This window comes from Protopterus annectens, chromosome 2.part1 (assembly GCF_019279795.1).
Source record: "Protopterus annectens isolate FY-2018-M chromosome 2.part1, PAN1.0, whole genome shotgun sequence".
In the NCBI taxonomy this organism is placed as follows: domain Eukaryota; kingdom Metazoa; phylum Chordata; order Ceratodontiformes; family Protopteridae; genus Protopterus; species Protopterus annectens.
The window spans coordinates 1,973,207,702-1,973,231,745 of record NC_056729.1 but is presented as its reverse complement, the minus strand read 5'-3'; the positions used below and the strand labels follow the sequence as shown (position 1 = coordinate 1,973,231,745).

At 39.9% G+C, this 24,044-nt stretch overlaps 2 protein-coding genes across 2 annotated transcripts in view; one reads left to right on the top strand and one right to left on the bottom strand.

Moving 5' to 3' along the window:
- CENPK (centromere protein K) overlaps nucleotides 1-572 on the bottom strand; it is an 893,441-nt gene extending 892,869 nt beyond the window's left edge. The window contains exon 1 of the mRNA XM_044063363.1: nucleotides 451-572. The gene's annotated coding sequence lies outside the window, so the exon portion shown is untranslated. The remainder of the gene's footprint in view (nucleotides 1-450) is intronic.
- Nucleotides 573-618: 46 nt separating this feature from the next.
- The window catches only part of PPWD1 (peptidylprolyl isomerase domain and WD repeat containing 1), a 636,242-nt gene continuing 612,816 nt past the window's right edge, over nucleotides 619-24,044 (top strand). Inside the window, exon 1 of the mRNA XM_044063362.1 lies at nucleotides 619-800. Within this exon, the coding sequence (XP_043919297.1) occupies nucleotides 659-800 (142 nt within the window). The 5' untranslated portion in view covers nucleotides 619-658. The remainder of the gene's footprint in view (nucleotides 801-24,044) is intronic.

Genomic DNA, 24,044 nt, shown 5'->3' with positions numbered 1-24,044 from the left:
CTTTGTGATTTGCTAAAAAACACAAATTTTATAAAGAACAAACCACAAATATGAGGCAAAATTCTGGACATCCTGCGAAAATACGGACAGTTAAGAGGTATGCTGCAGACCGATTATGGATAAAGCACTGGGGAAACATGTTACCAAGCACGTCTCGAAATTCCATAAAAAACTACTCTCTCAGTATTTGCTCCAAGCAATACCATAACACAGCTGATTCTCTCAAATCTTAACAAAACAGTTTTCACTAACGAAAAGATTAAATGCAACATGAAACGCGGAAATGTTTATAATACACATGAAATTAAACATTTTTGCTTAAGCACAGAAAAATAAAAGCATGCAACATGCAAATCTACTGCAGTATACTAATAGTAATAAAAAAAAAGTTATTTGCAAAAAATCCTACAGTATCAATAGAATTTTTTTGAACATTCAAACCCAACGTACAATGTTGTCTATACCGTATTTAAGAAGTTCGCTGCAAAACTTAAACAACTTGTTTTGTTTGTTTTTCTAAAACACCCGGTAACTTCAAAACAGCACCTTTAACGCTCATTGGCCGATCTGTAGAACACAGACCAAGTACGACAAAATACTTGTCGCAAGCTTATTACGTCTACAAACGTAGCTATCCATCGGCCCTGGACTTGTCAATATGGCGAAATCAAAAGATTCAAAACGGAAGAGTCGGGATTCTGATAGTAGTAGTTCTGATAGCAGTACCTCGGAGGATGAACGGGAAGATAACTGGGTTGGGCCCACGTTAAGTGAGGCAGCAAAACCAAAAAAAAGAAAAGGTTACTGATTTTAGCTGTAAATGCATTGCAGTGTATTTTGTCTGATTAGGTCAGAGTGGAAATGGTTTGGTCATAGAAGGCAGAAGATGCAATTTTGACTCAATCATTTGAACAAAATAGATAGTAGTACTGTTTTATATCTCAAGTGCGTTAAATCTGTAACTTCCATTAATGTTCTGAAAATAATTCATTTTTATTTGCTTGTATGTCTCTCTTATTTTTGTGGTAGGAAATACAGTCCTTGTCACAACCTTACATGAAGTCGCAAGATGTCAATGCAGTGTGACAGTAATTTCAAAAGTCATAGCAAAAGGCAGCTTAGGAATTCATAGCCCCTTAATTGTGAGCTGACTGCCATGGAGCTGCCTCAAAGCAAAGACAAGTCTTGAACTAGCCTAATGTACACTCTGTGCCTAATAACGAAACCCGTGTTTACCAGACAGTCGGGGACAAATTTCAACAGAATCAGGACACTTTTATTAGTGCTATTAACTTGAAACATTGACAGAATCAGAGCATATGAATTAATACACATTTTCTGAAGTAAAATAAGTGTATAACTCTTAATTCATGTCATTATTCATTAAGTGTAATTCACCACCTTTCCTCCAAAAGTCACTAGTTTTAGGAGGGATTAAGAGGGACAGAGCTAAAATCTGAGTCAAAATCAGGGACAGTTGACAGGTATGTGACTGTTTACTAACAATAGCTAAACCACTTAAACAGCAAAACAATGCAGTGCAGTTACGTATAGCTAAAGCAGTTACAGTCCGATCAAGAAATTAAAAAGGCTTATCTGTGTTTTCTCTTTTTAATGGCACTATTACAGTGAGACAAGTTAAAGTACCAGATTGTGCAACATTAAAACTCAAAAAGAGTGACTCATTTGTATGACTGCATTATGTAAACAGTCAAAACCTAGCAAGTAATGCTATTTTCAGCACTTGGAATTAAAGTAAATTTCATCCTAAAGTTGAATTATTTTCTTGTGTCCCCAACTGCCCCTTTGATATTTTATTTTTATAGTTGGGAGTCAGATTGGGTCATTGGTGCCAATCACAACAATATACATTGCAACACGAGTTTCTCCAGCACAATACAATATAACCAAATAGCTTACATTTGAAATATAGAAAGCTGGGGACTAAAATTCATAGAGATGTGTCGTGCTCTTGAGTACTGACAGCCATACTTCAGGAAATATGCAAAAGAGGGCCACTTGTGTGGTGGTGGTATTTGCTATATGTTTTACATTCCACCCTCCAGTATGCCAGTGAAGAATTATTCTCAAAGAGGATTAATGTGCACCTTACAAACATAACATTGGTTTGTTTGAATGTGTCATTACATATTTAGGTTAGTAGTTGTCATGTCATATTTCATACTAGCAGTCTTAATAAATGACATGCCAACAGCAGATGTGGTCTTAACTCGGAGCTATATGTTGAAAACTGAGTTTTCTGGAGCCTGTGTGTACCACATGAGATGTTGACCGCTGTAGCCATCTCATTAACACTTAAAGGTGTATCCTTAACTTGTGTTTAGGAGCATGTATTGTTTTATGTTATGTTGGTGACTGTAAACTAATTTTAATACTATAGTAAGCGCTTAATGGACAGTTTATATCGAAATCCACATTTCTACAAATTCAGAGACATTTTTAATTAAACCTTCCAGTCCTTAGAATCCTTTTTAATGCTAGAACAGTCCATATGTCTGTCTGGGTTCTTCCAACAGTGTGCCATATATGGAAAGTTCAGCAGGTTTCTTCACACAGCATTGCAACTTCATTTGATGATATAACTTTAGGAATCTGTCTGCAGCTTTTGATAGCTCTTTTGCGAGGGGATTGGTTTTGACACATTACTCTTTGATCTTTCTGAAAGTTGAAATGCTTGTTTTTTAAATTCGTAAGTAGTTACTAGGCATTCAGTCATGGAGATCATTAAGTATCGTACCCTAAATTCTCATTTTTCTAAAACACTGTCTAGATGACTTGCGGAATCAAATCCTGCACCTCAGGAAGTACTACTTTAACAGCTAGTTGCCTTAATCTTCTACACTGTTTTGTACGTACGTCTGTGATTTCTTCTGTACACTTTGCTATCTTCACCATGAACTTTATTAGCTGCTTTACCAGCTACCATAGCTTCACACTGCAGAAATTCCTGTGATTTAGATTTTTTTTTTTTATTTTGTCTCCAACCCAAGGTCTGATAGTTATCTGCAGTTGCTGTCATACTAGTATGTCTGTCTCTGCTGATTTCTTTGTAACATTTCTTTTACTTTGTTGATTGTAAGTCATCAGTAATGCAGTTTAAGTAGGTAATCGACTTTTTGACCTGCCAGTCAACATTATCGGTGTAGTTCTTGAGAGATTAAGTCCCTGTAGTGGAGTATTTCCAGTACTGCAAAATGACAATCCTCTTAATTTTTGTCTACAGGTGTTTCTTGTGTGATTCTTCACCATTTGTCTCCACTTATCCTTTGGTAAGAATAGTATGGACTAGATTTTGTAGGTATGACTACCCATTTGCATACACATCTTCTGGATTCCTGACTTGTATGTTGTGGGCCATTATGAGGTGTAAGAACATAAGGTATTGCATATTTAAAAATGTGTACTTTAATGCAAATCATACTTCCATTCACATCTGTTGGTTTGATTATTTCAGGGACCTGGAATAAATAATTATTAGTTACCCAGCTTGGGTACATGGCGTCTGAGAACTGGAACAAATGTGTGCCCACACAGCTCGGTAGAGTGTCCACACTGCTCGGTAGACAGTCTAGCCCTAGATAATGAAAACACTAGCATTTTTCCCTTTGGATTGTTATGCACTGTACATGGTACATTTCTGTATTACCTGTATTACTTGTGATGAGTTAATATTCTGGGCGAAAGCATTGTATCTCTTGCACTGAAAAATATAGTAAAACCAAACCACAGCCAGTATCCAATAGGACAGAAGTAGCTGAATTAGAATGGATAATTAGGATGAGAGCTACAATGGGGAAGGGGCTCAATGGTAAGGTTTCTATAAAGCCAGCTTTACAGGCAAGGAACTTAGTAAGATGACAATTTGTATTTATGGTTTTACATTTTAATTGTCTTGTTAATGTTTTTAATTGACTATTAATTACATAGGAGTTTTTATTGGTTGGACCATATTTTAAATACCAAAGTAAAGAGATGTTGTGTTTGAAGTGGCAAAAACCTGTCGTGAAAGTGCTCACCATTAAAATTTTTTTTTTTTCTGGATACTGGCTGTGGTTTGGTTCTACTATGTTTTTGAGTACATTGGCGTTTATTGTTTGGTGGAACCATTTGCCTGCACCACATTTTGTTTTCTCTTTGTTACTATTGTATCTCTTGCACCTTCTTGTATTTTACTGTTCACAGTTGTGGGTCGTTTATCATGTCAAGCATCTGTTTTTTCAGATGACTGGAAAAATGTTATTAAATGTTAAGCACTAGGTACAACTTCTTCATTGAAAGGAAAATACAGCTCAGTTTCTTTCCTTAATTGATTTTTGCTTGGGCCATATTAAGAAAACTAAGGGTATGTCTTTTTATTGTGACATCTTTTAGTAACTGCATTTGAGTGAATATCAATATGCCTCTGAATTTAGTTTACTTTTTATATCTTGTCATTAGTAACTACGGTATTTAAAGAATCTCCAGTAAGTATGCTTTACTCAGTGTTTCTGCTGTGTGCCTATCTTCTTGTCTGGTCTTTATGTCCTTTTCAGGTCATATTTCTACAGATAAAGTAACATCCTTTGCACAAAAGTGCCTTGTGCAAGGATTTTAGAAATATGCTTTGCAAGGGTTTTTGTTTGTTTGTTTCAATCTGGACTTCTTTACCATAGAAATTTTCATGAAGTTTCTCACATTCTTAAGATGTTACTAACCATTCGTTTCTGTCTGAGCAGTTCTGGGTTTGTGGTTTATTTCCGTTATTTACCATATACATATTTGTAGAATTTATTTGCGCACTGTTGCTCGCTGTTCTTTTTCTGTCCAAGCATATCTGTTTTGCACACCTGTAAATACTTCAGACTCGTAGGCACAGAGTCTGTTCTGTTGTAGAATCACCATTCTGATAAGTAACTACTTGCACGCAACCACCATATTCACAATGTAGTGTTTTACCCTGGAGCATCTGTGGCTAGTTTCTAAGCAGTTTGGAGTTCTCTTGCTCATAGCTCCATTCCCTAGCCCTAGTAGCTTTTTCAGGGGAATATTTAGGCACACGTTTTGCAAGATATTGCAGCATTCTTAGAAATTTCTGTAATGCCTGCTTGTCTTCTGCCTTGTGCATTTGTACAGTTGCCCAAGCTTTTCCCGGTTGAGGCTTCAGACCCTCTCATTGGAGTATAACCCACATATTTCAGAATTTATTTTACATTTGCATTTTTTTAGCTAAAAATTATGCTGTCTTAGTCTGTTCGCAACCATATCAGTCTCTTGTCACACACTTTGTGTCTGATCCTGTACTAATGAAAGATTCAGTTATTTTTCTAACCCCTTCCAAGCTTTCAGTTTCTTTGGCAGCAGCTGGTTTTGAAAATTTTCTTATTACTGCCAAAATACTAAACTCGGTGACACATAACGTACATATGTTGGAACTTGCTTTAAGTAGCTTTATCTGTCAAACACTTGTTTACATCTAGTACTTAAGGTTTTTAGCATCTGTCACTGAAGTCATTTTTCTTTTCAGTTTTAAGTAATAGGTCACTTTTATTTTGATTCTGTGATAAGTACAGATGCGTCTTGTCTGTCTTCATAAAAATGACTGTTCTTTTTAGCAATTCTATTGGCTATAATTGCTTCTAAACACCTAAAGTCTCTACTCTGTGTAATTCCTGTCCAATTTTACTTCTGAATGCTAGGGATACTTTTCTAGGAATATGAATCACTTGCACAGCATTGGGTTTTATTTTTTATAGTATTCTCAAGGATAAGGTTGTGAGCCAGTGAACAGCTCTACGTAGCCATGCGATATATTGCCTTACTAGTGAGGCAGAAGAAACTGTGGTTAACGGCTAATGTTGCTTATGGACTTTCTGTCAAGCCATGTTTTGTGCAGTAAATAAGCACAAATTTTCATTTAGGAAATTCCTGTATTTTGCAGCAGACTCTAACCCATAGTGAACACACTTCCACAGTAACAAAAACTTAGAAATTGCCATATTTAATGCAGGAAATGTTCACAAAAAGCTTAGCACACTAGAGCTGTGCTTACGAATACACATTCTATATGCAGTAGCAGTCACTCTTTTGTCATGACATCAGACCCCATCCCTTGTCTCTATGCATGTTAACTTGTAGAATATGCCAAAGTATGGAACTTGGTAAGGTGAGTGGAGTACGTCTTAAAGCACAGGTGCTATGAGTGACTGCCACTTAAGTCAACTAATTTAATCTTCTGTGGTCAAGATTGGCTTATGTGTACCTGCATCATAGGTTGTCACTTAACAATCAGAATCTTGAACGTTTGTGTTCCACTGACTATTTATTTATTTATTTGACAGTTGTTGACCGGGAATATCCATTTGGGTCAAGAGCCCATTTTCAGCAGAAGCCTGTGGAGAAAAGCTCCACATAACAACATGATTGCACATTATTTTACAAGAATTGTGGGAAGTTTTGAATATCAGAGAGACAGGGTAATTTACAAGATATATATACTTTTTTTTTTATAAATGTTGAAAGTTAAGAAAGGAAACTTTCACTAGAGGGGGTAGTTTTAGGTTGAAAGATTTGTCCCTATTGTCCTTATTTTGTAGAATTTGTTTAGTGGCCTTTCTTAGCCTTGGAGGGAGCGGTTGTTTGATTTTACTCTCAGTACAAGGAATGGCTAGGTTTTTGAGAGTATCTAAATATCTTGTTAAGATAGTATATGGCATCATCCAGTGGAAGAGTTTTTAGTGGGATCCAATCTGAGAGTTTCAGAATGTTGATAAATTCTTGTTGATCAAAATGTTTTAGGTTTCTGGTGGCTTTGTAGTTATGAGATTTGGATGTATGTGGAGTGGATCTATAAGTGAAAACGGGTAAGTGGTTGCTGAGTATATTGGGTAGGGTATTTGGGTTTGAGTATTTAAGTGGATCTGAAAGACTATAAGATACAGTCGAGAGTGGCTCCTGTAGTGTTGCTGTTGAGTATTCTGGTAGGGTTGATGACGAGTTGGGTGAACTTTTAGAGGTTTAGGCTGTTTGTTGGGGAGTCAGTTGCCAGTTGATGTTTACATCTCCCATAATAATAGATGTTATGTTGTCTTATTTCTCCTTCATTCTTGCTGGTTGGGTTCGGAACCGAGCATCGGTTCTGAATCAGCCTTTTTACTAAAGCTCGAGAGCTTCCACTGGCTCAAGGTTGTATATCCCATGATGCCTAGAGAAGGTTACCTAGATCTCGTTTGCTGCCAAACTAGATCGGGTGCTTCTCACTAGGCTCAAGCTAAGTGAAATTTTTTTCAGTCTATTTTTCTGCTTTCTTATAGGTTTTGTGACATAGAATTGTTAAATTAATATTTATTTGAGTATTTAGCTTTGAGTTGTTGAATTTATCGCTTGTTGCATTCTGTTGTGGTTGGTTGTCGCTCTTGTTAGGCCTACAACCTCCCTATCCTGTCTCAAGTTTTATTTTACCCATCAAACCTGTTTTAGTTAGAGGGTTCGTTCTTATTTTTTTTTTCAGCCCGTTTAAATTAGAGAGCTTCCCCTTTCTACTTCCTTTCCCTTAAGAGGTTTCTTCATTTTACTTGGAGACGTCTCCTCTGGCTAGAGAAGTTTGTCGTTTTTAGTTAGAGACACCTCCTCTAGTCCGCTGTCTCCCTGCGTTTGTTAAAAATGCGTGTTTATTTACAAAAAAAAAACTGAGTAGTTTTCAAATTGCTATTTTTGTAGTAGTGACTAGACTTTACCAGTGAATACTTGCTATTAGTGGCAATATTTTTGTATCTTACTGGGCAGTGTTGTTGTGTTCTGATTTTTTCCACTATGTCCAAGGAAGGTGAAAAAGTTAAGCAGTCAGACTTTCCTGTACACAGAAGATGTTTTTAACTGATGGGCACACTAGTTGTGTCTTGCCTAGGCCCAGTACATTTACAAGATTCCAGCGCCATCTGGTTTTAGTTCAAGGGTTTTGCAGGAACATAAAAACAAGCTGATAGCTAGGGATTTGCTTAAAGCTCCTTTAGACGAGGCATTAGAAGTTTACCCAGACCTCTTCAGAACCCTCTAAATCTGACAAATCTGCTAAAAAAACTGTTTCTTCGGCTCCTGTTTCTGAGCCAGCTAGAAAGGTGGCTAAGGATGCAACTTCGGACCCAAAGGCTTTCGGGCCCGAGAAACCTTCCTTCTTTGGTTCCACAAGTTTTATCGGGACCGACCAGGAGCCAGTCTCCATCACTTGAGCCAATCTCCTCGGTCCCTCAGTCGCCTCTGTTACAATCGGTAGCTGGCAGTGTTAAGTCCTTGGCCCGATCCTCCAGGAGCCTGTTGGATGACAACGTGGAGCAGGTGGTCAAGAGGTTGCTTCGGACTCTGGCCAAGATCTTTTCGAGTCTAGCCCATAAGGAAGTGGAATCGACATGTACTACTGCCCCTTCTTCTCTTCCTCCTCCAACCCTGAGTGGTTTTTGAGCTAGAGTGCATGGATGTCTTTGTGGGGAACCGTCAGGTCAGAGACTTACCCCTGGATTTTCTGCCCTGACTTCTGCTCTGACCTATTCGGTTCCATCTTCTGTCGAAGGGTCTAGGAGCCAATACTCCCTCATCGGGTCTGGGGAGGAGTGTCGGATCGAACTTGTTGTCGGATCCAGTTCTACCTCTCGGGGCATCGGTGCAGGTGAGCTTAGCACCTACATCGGCCTCGGGGGCTCACCTCCTTTGTGGGCGGGAAGTCTCCGGACTCTTCGGAGCTCGAGGCCCCCTCGGACCCAGGTTGTGGTGCCTTGAGGTGATAAGTGTGCTGTCACCCCTGGCGGCTCCACCCTCCGATCTAAGCACTCTTCCCCCAAAAGAGCCGGGCTCCTTCCTCTGTTCCACCCCCCCCCCAGCCGTAGAGAACCACTGTCTCAGGACGCCCCATTGGGTGAGTCTTTCTCTTCTGAAACCTCACCAGAAGACCCCTCTGGGGAGGTCTCTCAGAAGAGAACTTGTACATCTAGACTACCCGAGGAGTCTGTCACTTCAGATATGGATTTAGAGGATTCAAAAGGGTCCTCAAGGTCGCCCTCTGAGGATGTCTCCTTTTCAGACATCCTGGAGATCCTGAAGCAGAGGGGTGGCTGGAAGACCCTTACCCCTTCTGAGGATGAGTCCGTATACCTGGAGGTATTTGGATCTCGACCCTCCACCTCTTGGGTTTCTCTGCCTTTCGTTCAACTCCTTGGTGTAATAAGTCGAAAGGCGTGGGGCTCCCCAGAATCTGTGGAACCTGTTCTGAGGAGGCCCAGCAAGTTAATAACTTCCCCGCCAGACAAGGAATTTTTGATAAAGGGTGTTCCGGTAGATGCTATGGTGGTGGTGGCGGCAGCCACCAGAAAGGAGTTAGATGAGACTTCTTCATCTGTCCATCCACCGAATAAGGAATCTTGAACAATGGACAGATATGGGAAGCAGATGTTCTCGTCAGCGGCCTTTACTCTCGGGTCACTGAATTACCTAACCCACTGTACTAGACTTCAAAGGGATGTCCTAAAGGAGCTAGGAGATATCCTCCAAGGTTCTACAGCTGCGGGGGTGTCAGACAAGGTGACCTGTCAGCTTGCTACCTTAAGTTCCTTAGTCAACTCCTGTATGCAGCTCATCTCTTGCACATCCGATTGAGCGAGTAGGGCAGCAGGCACAAGAATAGCTCTGAGGAGGCATTCCTGGATTTGCCTTTGTGAGTTTGCTGAACCCTTTGTCTTCTTTCATAAATGCCCCTTTTGATGGCTCGTCCTTGTTCGGGCCAAAAGTTAGAGACTCTGACCAGGTGCGAACAAGAAGGCAAAACTTCTGTCTGCTGTGAGAGTACGTTTTTCCGTCCCTACCAGGCCTTGCTGCAAAGGGAGGGAAGATGTGGTTCTGTAAATCCCAAAGAGCTTCGCCGGACGCATGTGGTGAAATTTCCCCCAGGGACAGAGGAGGAAACAACACTGGAAGACGCTGTCCTCGTGGCAGAGGGGGTCCACAAAATCAGTGAGATAGAGAGATGTTCTCTGGCAGGCCCTTCCAGCACTCCTGAAAGGAAGCCAACCTGTCCACCTCTGGAGGCAGTCAGGGTCAGACTATCACTGTACCCAATAGCCTGGCTAAACATTACTTAGACAAATGGGTACAGTCGATAATATCCAGGGGATACATCATACCCTTTACTACCCCACTCCCACAATCAAGATCAGTCTCGGACATTCCACCCTGTCAAAGGGATCAAGCAACCCTGGAGATTCAAAGGTTGCTAAGAAAAAGTTATCCAAGAAGTCCCCACAGACCAAATTGGATCCGGAGCATACTCAAGGTACTTTTTAGTTCCAAAGAAAACAGAGGACTGGAGACCCATCTTGTATCTCAGCAGACTGAACAAGTCCGTCAAGAAAGCAAAGTTCATATGGTGACACTGCAGTCTATACTCCCTTTTCTGGGACAAGAAAATTGGATGTGCTAAGTCTGTCTTGTGTGTACTACCATATAAAGATGGACAGGTGATCCAGGAGATATCTATGCTTCTGGATGCGAGCCAGTCATTACCAATTCAGAACTGTGCCCTTTGGTCTCACTACAGCCTCCAGAGTGTTTTACCAAATGCATGGCAGTAGTCATGGCTCACCTGAGGCGTCTAGGATTCCGCATGTTTCCATACTTAGACGACTGGCTCCTGACCGCCACCACTGAGCATCTGCTGACCAAGGCAAGGGACACCACCATTCACCTATGCTTGGAACTGGGCATCACCATAAATTTCAAAAAATCTGCCTTGTTGCCTTCACAGCATATTACCTTCATAGGAGCAGATTTAAACACAAAAGACATGGTAGCAAAACTGCCTCACGAAAAAGTACAAAGTCCAAGCCATCAAGTATCAGTCTTGCTCTTGAAAAAGAAAGTATAGGCAAAATTTGTTCTAAAGGTTCTGGGTTCAATGGCAGCTGCGATAACATTAGTTCCACTGGTGCATCTACACATGAGTACTACAGTGGCTACTCTTTGCTCAATGGTCCATGTAGCAGTTACCCACTTCACAGAAGATCCTCATTACAGACACTTGCAAGAAGGACCTACAATGGTGGCTTCAGTTCACACGGGTAACGATAGGCAGGCCGTTTATTTTCCCCATCCTATAACTACAGTGACCATGGATGCTTCCCAGATAGCGGGGGGGGGGGCGGCATTATCTGGCACAGACTGTCCAAGGGACTTGGCAGGAACACGAATACCACTAGCACATCAGTGTCCTAGAGATGAGAGCAGTGCTTCTGGCATTGCAAGCATTCCAGAACTCTCTTCCACCATGTACGATTGCAATACAGACGGACAATATGTCTGTGGCGTGGTACATCAACAAACCAGGCGGAACCAGATCCTACCCCTGTGTCAAGAGGCTCAAAGAGTATGGTAATGGGCAGTATCTTCTCAATGCTTTCTGATTGCAATGCACATCCCGGAGAAATCCATTGTGATAGCGGACTAATTACGCAGGGCAATTCTCATGCCTCACGAGTGGTCCCAGAAACAGGAAGTTGTGAGCCAAATTTTTCGCATGTGGGGTTGGCTTGCTGTGACCTCTTTGCCACGTCCATGAACTCCAAATGCAGCAGCGACTTTGCCCTGATCCCCCCCCCCCCCGGGGAAGTCTCCAAGGGATGCACTTGTGTACTATTGGCCCCCGGGAAGTCTTTATGCATTTCCCTGTTTCTACTAATCCCCAAAGTTCTACAGAAAGCCAAATCGTTGAGTTGCAGGCTAATTCTCATTACTCTGTACTGGCCTCATCAAATCTGATTCCCTTTTCTATGGCCCCATCTCTGGGAGGAGCTATGGATTCTGGACCCGGTACCAGATCTTCTGACCTATCAGTCAGGAACGCTCCATCCCTATATTCAATCCCTCAAGCTGACGGCTTGACTGCTCCACTTCCAATCTTAGCCAGGCTTCCGGACATATCCCCTGCAGTGCGACACATTTTGGTTTCATCCTATAAGACTGCAACTAGGAAACTGTATGCTAGCAAATGGAAAATGTTTTCTTGTTGGGCTTCCAAGAATCACATAGATCCCTTCACAGCCCCTGTAACTACAATTTTAGATTTTTTTTTAGCAGCTGCAGCTACTGCACGAGTACAATTAGCAGCCATATCTAACTATCACGTAGGAGACGTGGTATCAAAAATAATGTCTCACAAATTGTGCAAAGCCTTCCTGAGAGGTACATTCCTACTAAGGCCTCCAATAAGGGAACCACCACCTCCCTGAGACCTTAGTTTGGTACTGACTTCTCTGAGTCTCCCTCCATATGAGCCTGCTTCCTCCTGTCAATATTTCTAACCTGGAAGACAGTCTTTTTAACAGCTATTACACTGGCTGGGGTGGGTTTCAGAACTACAAGCTCTGTCCATATGCCCTCCCCATTCTGTTTTTCACAAAGACAGAGTCTGTCTTAGAACAAATCCGTCATTCCTTCCCAAAGGATGTTCTGAGACAAATTTTGGATCAATCCATTGACCTGCCTGTCTTTTTTTTTTTCCAAATTATGGCAACAAGGCAGAATATAAGCTTCACCAGTTAGGTGTACACAGACAGCTACATTTCTACTTGCATAGAACCAAGGAGTTCAGAAAATCTGACCAATTATTTGTCTCCTTGTCAGATAACAGAAAAGGCGCACCAGTTTCAAAAGTTACTTTGTCAAAATGTCTTACTGACAGTATTTCCTATGCATATAATTCTCCATGTAAACAATTGCCAGGAAACATTAGAGGCCACTCAACAAGAGTTATGTCAACTGCAGCCGCCTTTCAGGCCAGATTACCTATGGATTCAATCTGTGCTGCAGCCACATGGGTCAAACCTCATACCTTTATCAATCATTACAAAGTAGACGTGGCCTCCGGGAACAGAGCTTCCTTTGGTTCCACTGTTCTGAAGAGCTTATTCCTTTGAGCCACCCAAGAAAGAAGCTGCTGGGGATGCTGTCCCAACCAGCAAGAATGAAGGTGAGATAGGACAAAATAACTTAAAATTATGTACTCACCATAACTTTCCATGTTTGTTGTCCATAATCTCGTCTTCATTCTTGTGTCCCACCCTCCTTCCCCCTACCTTCACTCTTGGAGGATTGAGAGGACATTTTGGATTGGTTATAAATGTGCTCTGGTTCCCTTCTTGCCTGATAAGACTTGGGCCAAGGATGATTAACACTATTTTTGGAATAAGAGTTCCAATTTGTTAGTGATTTGCAAACAAGATCTGTGTAATCTTCTGTAGGCATCATGGGATAGGGTATAGTCTCGAGCCAGTGGAGCCTCTTGAGCTTTAGTAAAAAGGCCGAGTCAAAACCATTGCTCGGTTTCGAACCCAACCAGCAAGAGTGAAGGTGAGATTATGGACAACAAACATGGAACGTTATGGTGAGTACATACGTTCTCTCTTCGTTGCAGATATTTTCTGACCTCCAGATGAGGATGTCCTCAGGGGGTGGATATTTTGTTCTGGTGGGATATATAGAGTAACTATGCCTAGCTGTTTAGATCTGTTAATGCATTTTGAAAATGATGGGAGTATTTTCTGGAAGGGTAGAATTGTGAGAGAGTCAGCAAAGGTTAGGGATACCCCAACTCCTTTTTTGTTGGGTCTGTCATTCCTTAGCATGTTATAACTTGGTGGGGGGGTCAATATTTTGGATTTGGGGGGGTTGCCAGGTTTTGGTGACTGCTAGGATGTCAGGGGTGTTTTGTGTTAGACAAGCATGGAAGTCTGTAAGTTTGTTACAGATACTATGAATGTTTATGGTTGCTAAGAGCAAATCTTTAGAAAAGGGAGTTTGGTTGAGTGTAGTTATGCTTGAGGGTCCTGGGTTGGGGTGGATGTCAGCACATTGGGATATTCTGTTTTGGTTGTTAATGGAGTGTTTTGGAAGAATGCTTTTTGTTATAGGTTGCTAGATAGTGGGAGATGATATTATTTATGGTGGTGTAGGGCAATATTTTTAGTTTTGATAAATGAATGAAATAGTATTTGAGTAGGCTGGGTGATGTATTATGGAAGCTGCTTAATGGTTTGTCACTGCATAGGGGAGAAGTTGTAGATTTGGGGGAGGTAATACGATTTGGTAGGCTAAGGGCAGGAGTTAGAAACAGACTGGGGAGAGTGGAGAATGTAGTGAATACCATATTTGTAAAATAGATTTAGGAAGGTTTTGAAGTGTGGTAGGTAATGTTATGGGTGGAGATTTGGGGAAGAGAGGGGAGGAGGCTATCGAGGAGGGCGGCAAACAGTCAGAAGTGGATTGTGTGGGCGAGTAAAATTTGATTGATGGGGGCAGAGTTGCAGCCAAGTATAAATCTGGTGAGTGCAGGGGTAGATGGGAAGGGGGAGTAAATCTGGTGAGTGCAGGGGTAGATGGGAAGGGGGAGGGGAGGCAGAGCCAGCCCAACAGCTGCTAAGAAAAAATTATCAGTGAGACTTGGAACTGAAACTGTGGAATGGTAAGTAAGTGAGAGAGAGCTATGACTGCTAGTTTTTGAGGGTGCTTTTGTTATTACAGCAGCAATATGCTATGCTTTGTAAGCAGCACTTTCAGCTGGGAGACACTGATTCAATTAGAGTCTCTGTGGAGAAAACTGCTTGAGTGAGCCTAGTTTTATATATATGTGTATATATATATATATATATATATATATATATATATATATATATATATATATATATATATATATATATATATATATATGTATATATATATATATATATATATATATATATATAAGTCTATATAGAATGGCCCCAGAGTGGTGTTTTACTACCACCTAGTGGCAGAAAGTGAGCAAGGCATGGAGTGGAAGGGGGGGGGGGTGCTATCAGCTGATGTCCCTGCGAGTGTGCATGCCACTTAATATAGGTAGTATAATTGAAGTTACTCAAGTATTATTGTAGGAAAGCACCTACATTAGCTTAAATGTAGGTTTCAATTCTTATACTGTAGACTTTGTATGTTCTTAGTTGAGCGGGAAGTAAAACAGGCAGCTAAGTGAATGTGACCAACTGGAGGAGGGGGGGGTGGACCTGCGGAGAGCAACCAGCACTTCAGAATTAGCTTAAAGGTAAATTTTCAGTTCTTGTATGTTATACTTGTATCCAAATCATAGACTCGGTAACATCATTACCCTATCTAGATTTTTACCACTTTGCAGTACTGGGGGGGGCTGGGCACTCGTGCTGAGATATAACCTTGTTTCATGGTTGTTAACAGGACTGGTGGGCTGGTACAGGGCCCTCTTTAGCCACTACTTGGGCCAGGTGACAAGGAAAGGTTCCAAAAAAACTGACAGGCTAACAGTTATTACATAAAGCAAATAGTGTATACAAAATACATGTATATAGTAGAGGATGAGACCATAATTAATACATAATATAGTTACAAAAAAGCAGCAATTAATTTGTCAAAATGTAGTATATGATAGCACTAGTGATACAAAGGAAATACTTCTTTGTCTTATTTTCCCTACATTCACCCAAGTATATCCTGTTGTATTTCACCCCTCCCTTGGTAAACATCTCACAGCAGAGTTGCTAAACTGTGAATATTTATTTTCTACTCCTTAAGTGTCTGTATGTTTGACAGCCATACTGTCAGCCTGATGGTAGCTTTCTTGCTTTTCACTTAAATGGAGAAACATGTGTTATCTTTTACTAGTGGTATTGTAAAATGACTGGACCGTGGTCACAGCTAAGTCTGAATCAACACAGTTCTTCAAACTCTTAAACATTCTCTTCCTTTTTTAAATGCTTCTCTCTAACTGTAAACAGAATCAGTTAGTATGATCCCCTGGTTTATGCCCAACCTAAGAAGAGCACTAGCCACGAGGGATAAAGCTCGATGTCAGTATAGAAATGTAAAGACACAGCCCATTTGCATAATGACTGCAGTCTTGGGAACCATTGCAAAATGAATTAACTAGGCCTTGTTTTGTATCAGGTAACCAGCCCACCTACATTTAACTCTGCAACATGTACACACTCCCCACTGTTGCTAAAAGCAAGAACATTAGCAATTTCCTCCCCATCACTTTAATGTTTCCCCTCTTGTCATCTGCTGGGTAACAATCAAATCACTAACCAGGACTGGACACTCTGGCAAAGGCCTTAAGACGCCTGGAAATCAACAGCTAATGTATCCCCCTCTTTAAAATATCCCCATATTCCTGAACTATTCAGCCCCATCACTGTTCTGATAATCCCTTTCAGAACACTAGAAAATAGTATCTATCAAACTTGGACAGCAGTTTGTACAGTATCCTCTTATTTGCAAAAAGCATAATTTTTCATAAAGGCAGCATACTATAGTAGACTTTTTTTATTAAAAGCATCTACAGTCAAATGGAGAACTGCAGCTTTACAGACAACGAGATTTATATATTTAACCAAAGCCTTTAATACGTCTCTTTACAGCATCCCATTTCAAAAGTCTTCCATGATGTGCCCCTTGATTGAATACTGTCTTCATCTATTCAGATTCCTTGTAGTATGTCATACTCTGTAGCTATTGAAAATACCAAATCCTCTGCTCACTGTCTGTAAGCTGGAGTACCACTTGTCTGTTTGAACACTACCTTTCTCAGTTTACTATAGTATCATAGTATAGTACTAGGCTATCTGCCCTGGGGCATTTGTAAGCCTAGCCATAGTGATGTGGCTTTTGCCACCCCATGAAATGGTACAAAAATGTACAGAATAAGTTTAGAATACTGTGCCTCTGTCTAGTAGTGACACAATGAAGGTCCCCTTATATAATAGAATTAGTTTACTGTGCCCCTGTCTAGCAGTGACACAGATGTGACCCCTGGGGTAAACTTACGATCTCCCATCCACTTATCAAGATTTCTCTTGAAGAGAAATCCAAAATTTCCTTTTGAAATGGGATGCTGTAAAGAGACGTATTAAAGGCTTTGGTTAAATATATAAATCGCGTTGTCTGTAAAGCTGCAGTTCTCCATTTGACTGTAGATGCTTTTAATAAAAAAAAGTCTACAAGAATATCCAAGTAATTCTACAAGCCAGATTTCTTCTCTATGGGAATGATTAATTTCAATGATTAATCATTCGTATATCCCTCTTCAAGAAAGCTCATGCACAGAAGATCTTGATGCCCTCATCTTGTGGTTGTATGTAGTTGGATAGATTTTAACAAAAAATTTGTGCAATTTGCATTCATGAACGGTTTGCCGAAACTCCTGTATACTGGTTCATTCTACCCCAGAAAGGAGATGGCTACCATACATCGAATCTCAGAATATGAATGTTTTGATCTTTGGGTAGAACTGATCTGTTTTATGCAGTTTATCCAAAAGACCACATAAACTTCAAGGATTACTTTAAAATCTGCTATAAGGTAGAGCTTCAATAAGTAGAACATACACATGGAGGGAGGAAGTATATGCTGGAAAGTAGTATGTAAGATTTGCCCATGGTATGGTTATGTGCCACTTGATCTCTATATTTGATTGAGAGATGCTTCTACATTTTCAGCATTACATCATGTTCAGGGTGGGTACTTGACTCCAAGAGTGCACTTTGTTTCCCTTCCTTTTTGTGGTGCTTATGGGGAGGATATGAAGACACGGCAGATGTTGGGTGACTAAATAGTATGGCTGTGTTAGGGTTGCAACTTTGTTATTTGTAGATGGTTTGAAGAGAGAGAAATTGGTTTGAGTATGTTCATTTTATGGTGAGCACCTCACACAGGTGTTACTTTTCTTGGTTGTATTGTTTCGTGTGGATATTTGATGTTGAAGTTTTTCCTTTTTATGTCTCAGCGTTGAGGTAGTTAGTTGACTGTTGTATGTGTCCTGTAACCTATGTACTTGTCTCTTCTTTTTTATGCTTAACTGCTGCCATGTTGTGTTCCCACTTGCTTCTACACAGGGAGAAGATTATCTATTCACAGTTCAGTGAAAGTGCATCATTCAGTGTTCACCAAGCTTATTAGTTTGCTGAGTCACAGTTCATCAGATATTCTTCTGTTTTAGAGGAACGAGTCTGTGTGTGAATTTCTTCATTGCTTCACTTTGTATGCTACGTGACAACCTAAGAGAGGGAAGTCGTAGGGGAATGTGGATGAACAGACCCTGTGATGCTTTGTGTGTGTGTGTGTGTGTGTGTGTGTGTGTGTGTGTGTGTGTGTGTGTGTGTGTGTGTGTAGAAGTTTCATTTGAGTGGAATATGAGTTAAGTACTTTGTACAGCTGAGTCGGTTAGGAGTTGAGTAGATGCATTTTTATTTTATTTTGTTCAGTGTTTTTACTGGCCTGTTAATTTTGTATCATGGATTTTCATTGGAGTGTGTCGGGTAATAGTAAGCTCACAGCATATAATGTATTCTGCCCACCATCTTAATAAACACCTGAATTTCTTAAGGCTTATCCATCACTTCACCTGCTTTAGTCTTGACTAAAACTCTTATCAAAGCTAGTCGTTTCTTAATTCCAGGTACTGGATTGTCATAAGAATACATTTTTTGATTCACAAGTAATAAGCCACTAAAGTTCCGACAAACTGCTTGTCTAAAAGTGGCACTTCATAATTAAATTGAAAAACATTATATATAGGGAGGGTGAACCCTGTGTGCCCACTCCTTGCAAAATATGCTAACTCCTGTGTGTAATATCACAGTGAAATTTAGTGTCCAAAAATTACTTGCATTTTTATTGTTAAATGAAGTGAAATCTCAACACAATGTCACTAGGTGACCTAAGACACATTGGTTTGCTGTCATAAGCCATTTTTTTCACTGTTTACATGCAGTCTTTTATTTAGCCCTTTTCCAGACCCCACTGTCATTCTGCATTGGCACACATGTTCTTAATTCAAGTATCACCACAGTATGGTAAACAAATAGTGTGTCATTATGCATTTTACTGGATATGGTTGTTGAAAAAAAATTGTCGTGATGATCTGTGATCCTGTACATGCTTTCCCCATTAAATGAGAAGGATTTGCATGATGCTTTTCTGAGCATTCAGAGAAGTGTTTTGGAATTGCTAATTCTTTCACCTCACTGTACTCCTCCTCCTTTCTTTGAACAGCTATGGTGTTAAATTCTCCAGGAAGTACCATAGGCTTTGCTTTGGTGCTTTGAAGATGGATCCATTAACCAGTCCTGCCCACTGCAGTTTTTTTCTAGGTAGTCTATATTATTCATGTATATAATCTGCAAGATTTTTGTTTTAAACTTTAGTACAGCCTGTGGGAGTCTTTAAAGTAGACAGAAAAAAAATTGGGATTATACACGAATACCATACCCTCACTGAACATCTGTAACCTGAATGATGGTCCTGAATTCCTTTTTGCCCCCAAATGAAAACATTTATCCAGTGAAGGTATTTTGGACCTTTGTTTGTTTGTTGCAACCATTTGCATAATTACTAACTATTTTCCTGCCTTGCATTCAGACGTCATGAAGATCTTTCTCCCAAATTAATATTTTTGCCTCACTTGCCATTCCCATCATCATTTTTCACCTTTATCATCTAAATTATTTACTTCTACCATGGATGGTTCATTTTCATTAACATTCTGCTAACATGCAGTTGAGATTTGACTGGGGAAACAGTTCTGTTAATAGTAGATGTAGTTGTTTTCATTGGTTTTGCTTTAATCTGGGAAAATTCTTAATAGCAAAAGTTCCCTTCCTTGGGAGTCCCATCAGATTGGGCAACTTGTTTCCAGGAAACCATGGTTTCAGAATTGTTGCCATGAGTTTTCTTGTCCACCCTCCCCGTTACATATTGACATACTTTTATATTTGCCCTTCTTCTCATCATATCCTTCCACTGAAACCAACTGCCATATACAAGACATTAAGTGCAAATATAGCGTCATGAGCAAAGGAGAATTTTGTTGTTGAAGGCACATGAAAAGGTATGTAGCATTTACTCCACAGAATACAGGAATTCACATGGATGTAGGACATTTCAGCTGTAGTAATAGAACCTGTTGGAGGGACAGATTTATCTCCTACAGGTTACCACACCTTTGGAATAGACTACCACTTCACATCAGAGTACCTCATTGGCTCTCTTAAAACACAATCTGGATAATTGGATGGGTAACTGTAAATTCACCCTGGAGGGTTCCACCTGTGTCCCTATTGGACAGGGGCAATAGGTGCTGATCATGGTAACAAAGATAAAATTTGACTAGGCTTGTAAGGGCCCTTGAGCCATTAGTCCACTAACTTCCTATGATTTAGTTGACTCGCATCTCTGCTTTCTGCGCAGTGGTTCATGTACCCATTTTCCACATTGTGCTTCAGGCAGACCAAAGGGTCAGTTGCAGTGTTACTTGCTTTTCTGAACTTAACTTTCTCCTGTTAACTTTAATGTTTCTAGAAGCATGTGTCCTTGATTTATCAGTACGTTTTAGCAAAACTCTTCATACTAACACATCTCTTCTGTTAGAAACCTCAAAATCTTTAGCAAGTGTTCCTCATTTATCACCACACCAGTTATGGTCTTGAATTTGTGAATCCTTTGTTTTCTTTGCTAATGGTTCTAAATATAAAACAAACAAGGGAAAGATGACATCCCTGTTTGGTTATCCTGTTCAAACACAGCTTGCCAGAGTGGATCCTTCTCACTGTAGTTCATGTATCCTCCCTGTTAACATTATACTATCAAGGAATGCAAATGCTGCCATTGCCTTACTCCTAAAGCCCCATGTGAGTCTATCGGAGACATTTTCTACATCAAGATTCACCAACAATAACAATGTTTTCTCTGTCTCAGTATTGTACAGTTTATATTGTCAAATGTTTTACCTTCCCTCCACAAATCCATGTTAATTTTGTATCTGTCAGGCTTTTGGTAACAATATTGATAGTTTGTTGGCTACAACACAAAGCACTTCGTGTAGACAGTTATGAAGTTAGATCTGAAGGGTCTTTGCACTCTTCTCACAGTTCGGGTGTCATTTATATTCCATGAACCACTTGCCATTTTCTCTTGAAGATTTAAATATGTGATAATGTACTTTTGATTCAGAACACAGTATTCAGACCTTGTTTGCTGTTGGGAAGAGAAAGAATGCAAGCAAAAAAAAACTTGTTCATTTTACTCTGAACACACTGGTCAAATCTTTTATAATTGCTTGCACCTGTTTGCTCCTTGTTTTTAGCTAAAAACAGGTGGTAATGGAAAAATTAACTGCTAATAATTTTGCAGATACAGGAAAGAGCTGTCATTTTTGCTTGTTCGAGTATTTGCTTAAACCCCCCTGCTAAGGATGTTTGTCTAGGCCCCCACCACTGTACAGACATGTGAATTGAATATCCTTTACTTCTAAATATTATATGGTCAGTACACTTTTATATCCTCCCAGTAGCCCAGAATCACAAAATTATTTTCTTATCTTGTTACACAGTAAAGACTGGATACACTACAGTTAAGGAAAAAGTACATTCTTCTCTCTAGCTTGTACGTCTGTCGCTGATGAACTCCTTCTGTCCCCCTCCATTTAAAATACCTCAAATGCATGCAATACAAAACTGCTTTACAGTTTAATGTAAGATTTATATAAAAGTGTATATATATACAAATATCAATAAGAGCAAAACCTTGATGTCCTAGACACCAATGACTTAAAGTGGAATTTATACTTTAGGATCCATCAACCAGATTAATACTTTCAGCAAACTTCCAGTCTTTTTCATCCACTTCTTGCAGAACCACAGTCATTGCAATTGATGTTTTACATGTCTCGCATTTATTCACTAATTTTACAATATTGCTTGCCTTTATCCTGATCAGCTTGACCTCCCTGTACTGGATTCTGATTCAAGTCCAAGGTACTCCTGATTCTTCTAGTCAGCTCTTGGATTTCCTTTTTCTGTTGCTCAAGCATTTTCCATTAGAGCAATGGAGAAGCAGTCCCTTTCAGCTTGCTTGGTCAGTCTTAACTTTATTTGTTCATTTCTTAGTCTGTTCTGCATCCAAAAATGCCCTTGATCCTCTAGGAAGAACTATTCTGAAGATAGCTGGATTTAGCAACTTTAATCTGACACCTGCATGTCTGCATACCCTGATTGCAGGGGTAGTCTTGCTTCTCTTCTGCCTGGTATACATTGAGTAATCATGTTCCCCAAATATTCTCACATCAATTCTTAATACTTTTCCTTTCTACCACAGTTTTCCAAGTAGCAGATCTTTCTGCTGGTATAAGTGCATATTTAGTGATTGTATGTTTTGGCTGCTTTCTCATAGCCAGAGTTGGAGCATATACATGATTTACTCCCTCAGTTAACACATCTTGAGCTTCCTTGTGCCTGTGGCTACAAGATTTGGATTGCTTCTAAAATCATCTGGAAATGCAAAGCTGATACAAGTGTGTATTTTTTGCACTTGCTCTGTTTCACTGTTGTTTAATAATTCTGTGCTGCATTTATTTATTTGGTTGATTGTGTCACTGCTTTTCAGCCTGCATTGTTAAACTCCATCTGCTTGTAACTGTACTGCTCTTGTGTTGTTGTTTTAACAGAATTGTGTAGCGGCTCTTCTGAGGTTTTCTAAAATATTTCTAAGTTTTGCAAAGTTTTTGTGTGTTGTGAAAATTTATCAAGGTTAGTGAACTTATTTTCAAGGATTCTTGATATTGGAGGTAGACTTCTGATATGTCTGCATTTTATTTTTCCCACCCACCTGTCCATCTGTTGTATTCTTAAAACTTGTTGGCTTTTGAGTTCCCCAAATCTACTATAAAGTTGATATTGGACACTCCTCCCAGTCTATTGCATTAGATCATTCTACAGAGTACGGTGAGATCATTTTGGAGGGCACACTCCACCCCCTTAGTTTATTAACCTTGAATTATCTTCTGTTTTCTCCCTTACTACTTAACAAAAAATTACCCTTTATTCTGCTCATTTTACTGTATTTGTCTCTCTTCTTACTTTATTACTTTAGTTTTGCTTTTGCTGTTTGTTCTTAAATGTTCAGTTGCATTTATTCTGCTGTATTTATTACTGCTCGTTAGTAGCCTGATTAAATTGTAAATGTTATTCTAAGCTTCTTAATTTTGGTTTAAGGACTTGGGCTTCAGACCAGTTATTTTACTTTAAGAAGGTTTGTGGTCTACACTCTTGCGTGAGGCGAAAGTGGAATTGCTGGGTGAGCACTTGTTTCTTTTTGTTCTAAGTGTATTTGTTCAGTTTAAGCACTTGGGTTCCAAACCAGTTATTTTATATTAGGAAGATTTGTGGTCTAAATTCTTGCTGCAGGAGAGGATAGCCTAGACCCTTCTAAGCTGGAAATTGCTGGTGGAAGGCCTATTGTGTCCGTTATTCTAAAGTGTCTTGGCTCTGACTTGAGAGCACTTGGGCTCCAACATCAGTTGCATTTACATTAGGTGGGTTTGTTGTCAAGATTGTTGTGCAGGAGAATGTGGCTTACACCCTTCTAAGGTGGGAATTGCTGGTGAATTGCTGTTTTATTTAAACTTGCTGTTGTAACTGTGATTTTATGTACTTTGAATTTCTAGTACTTCTGCATTTTATAGCCTAGACCAGACTCAGACTTTCTAGGCCTGCATTTGCACTTGTTTCTGTCCTGTAACTCCTGGGCCCATCTCATTTGCTCACTCAAAGAATCTCATTTGCTCACTCAAAAATCTGCTTTTACTGTATTTGTGTTTCTTCCTACTTTTATTTTGCTTTTGCGTCATCTTAAAAGTACTCAGTTGTATTTATTACTGCTTGGTGTAACTCATTCTAAGCCTTTTAGTTTAAGCACTTGGGCTTCAGACCAGTTGTTTTACATTAAGAAGGTTTGTGGCTGCACTGTAGTGGCAGAACAGGTAGCTTACATCCTTCTAAGTTGGGAACTGCTAATTGAGGGCTCAGTGTCTGTTCTAAAAGTGTATTAATTCTGGTTTAAGCACTTGGGCTTCAGGCCAGTTATTTTACATTAAGAGGGTTCGTGGTCTGCACTCTTGTGGGAGGAGAGGCTGGACTCTGCCCTTCTGAGTTGGGAATTTCTGGTTAAAG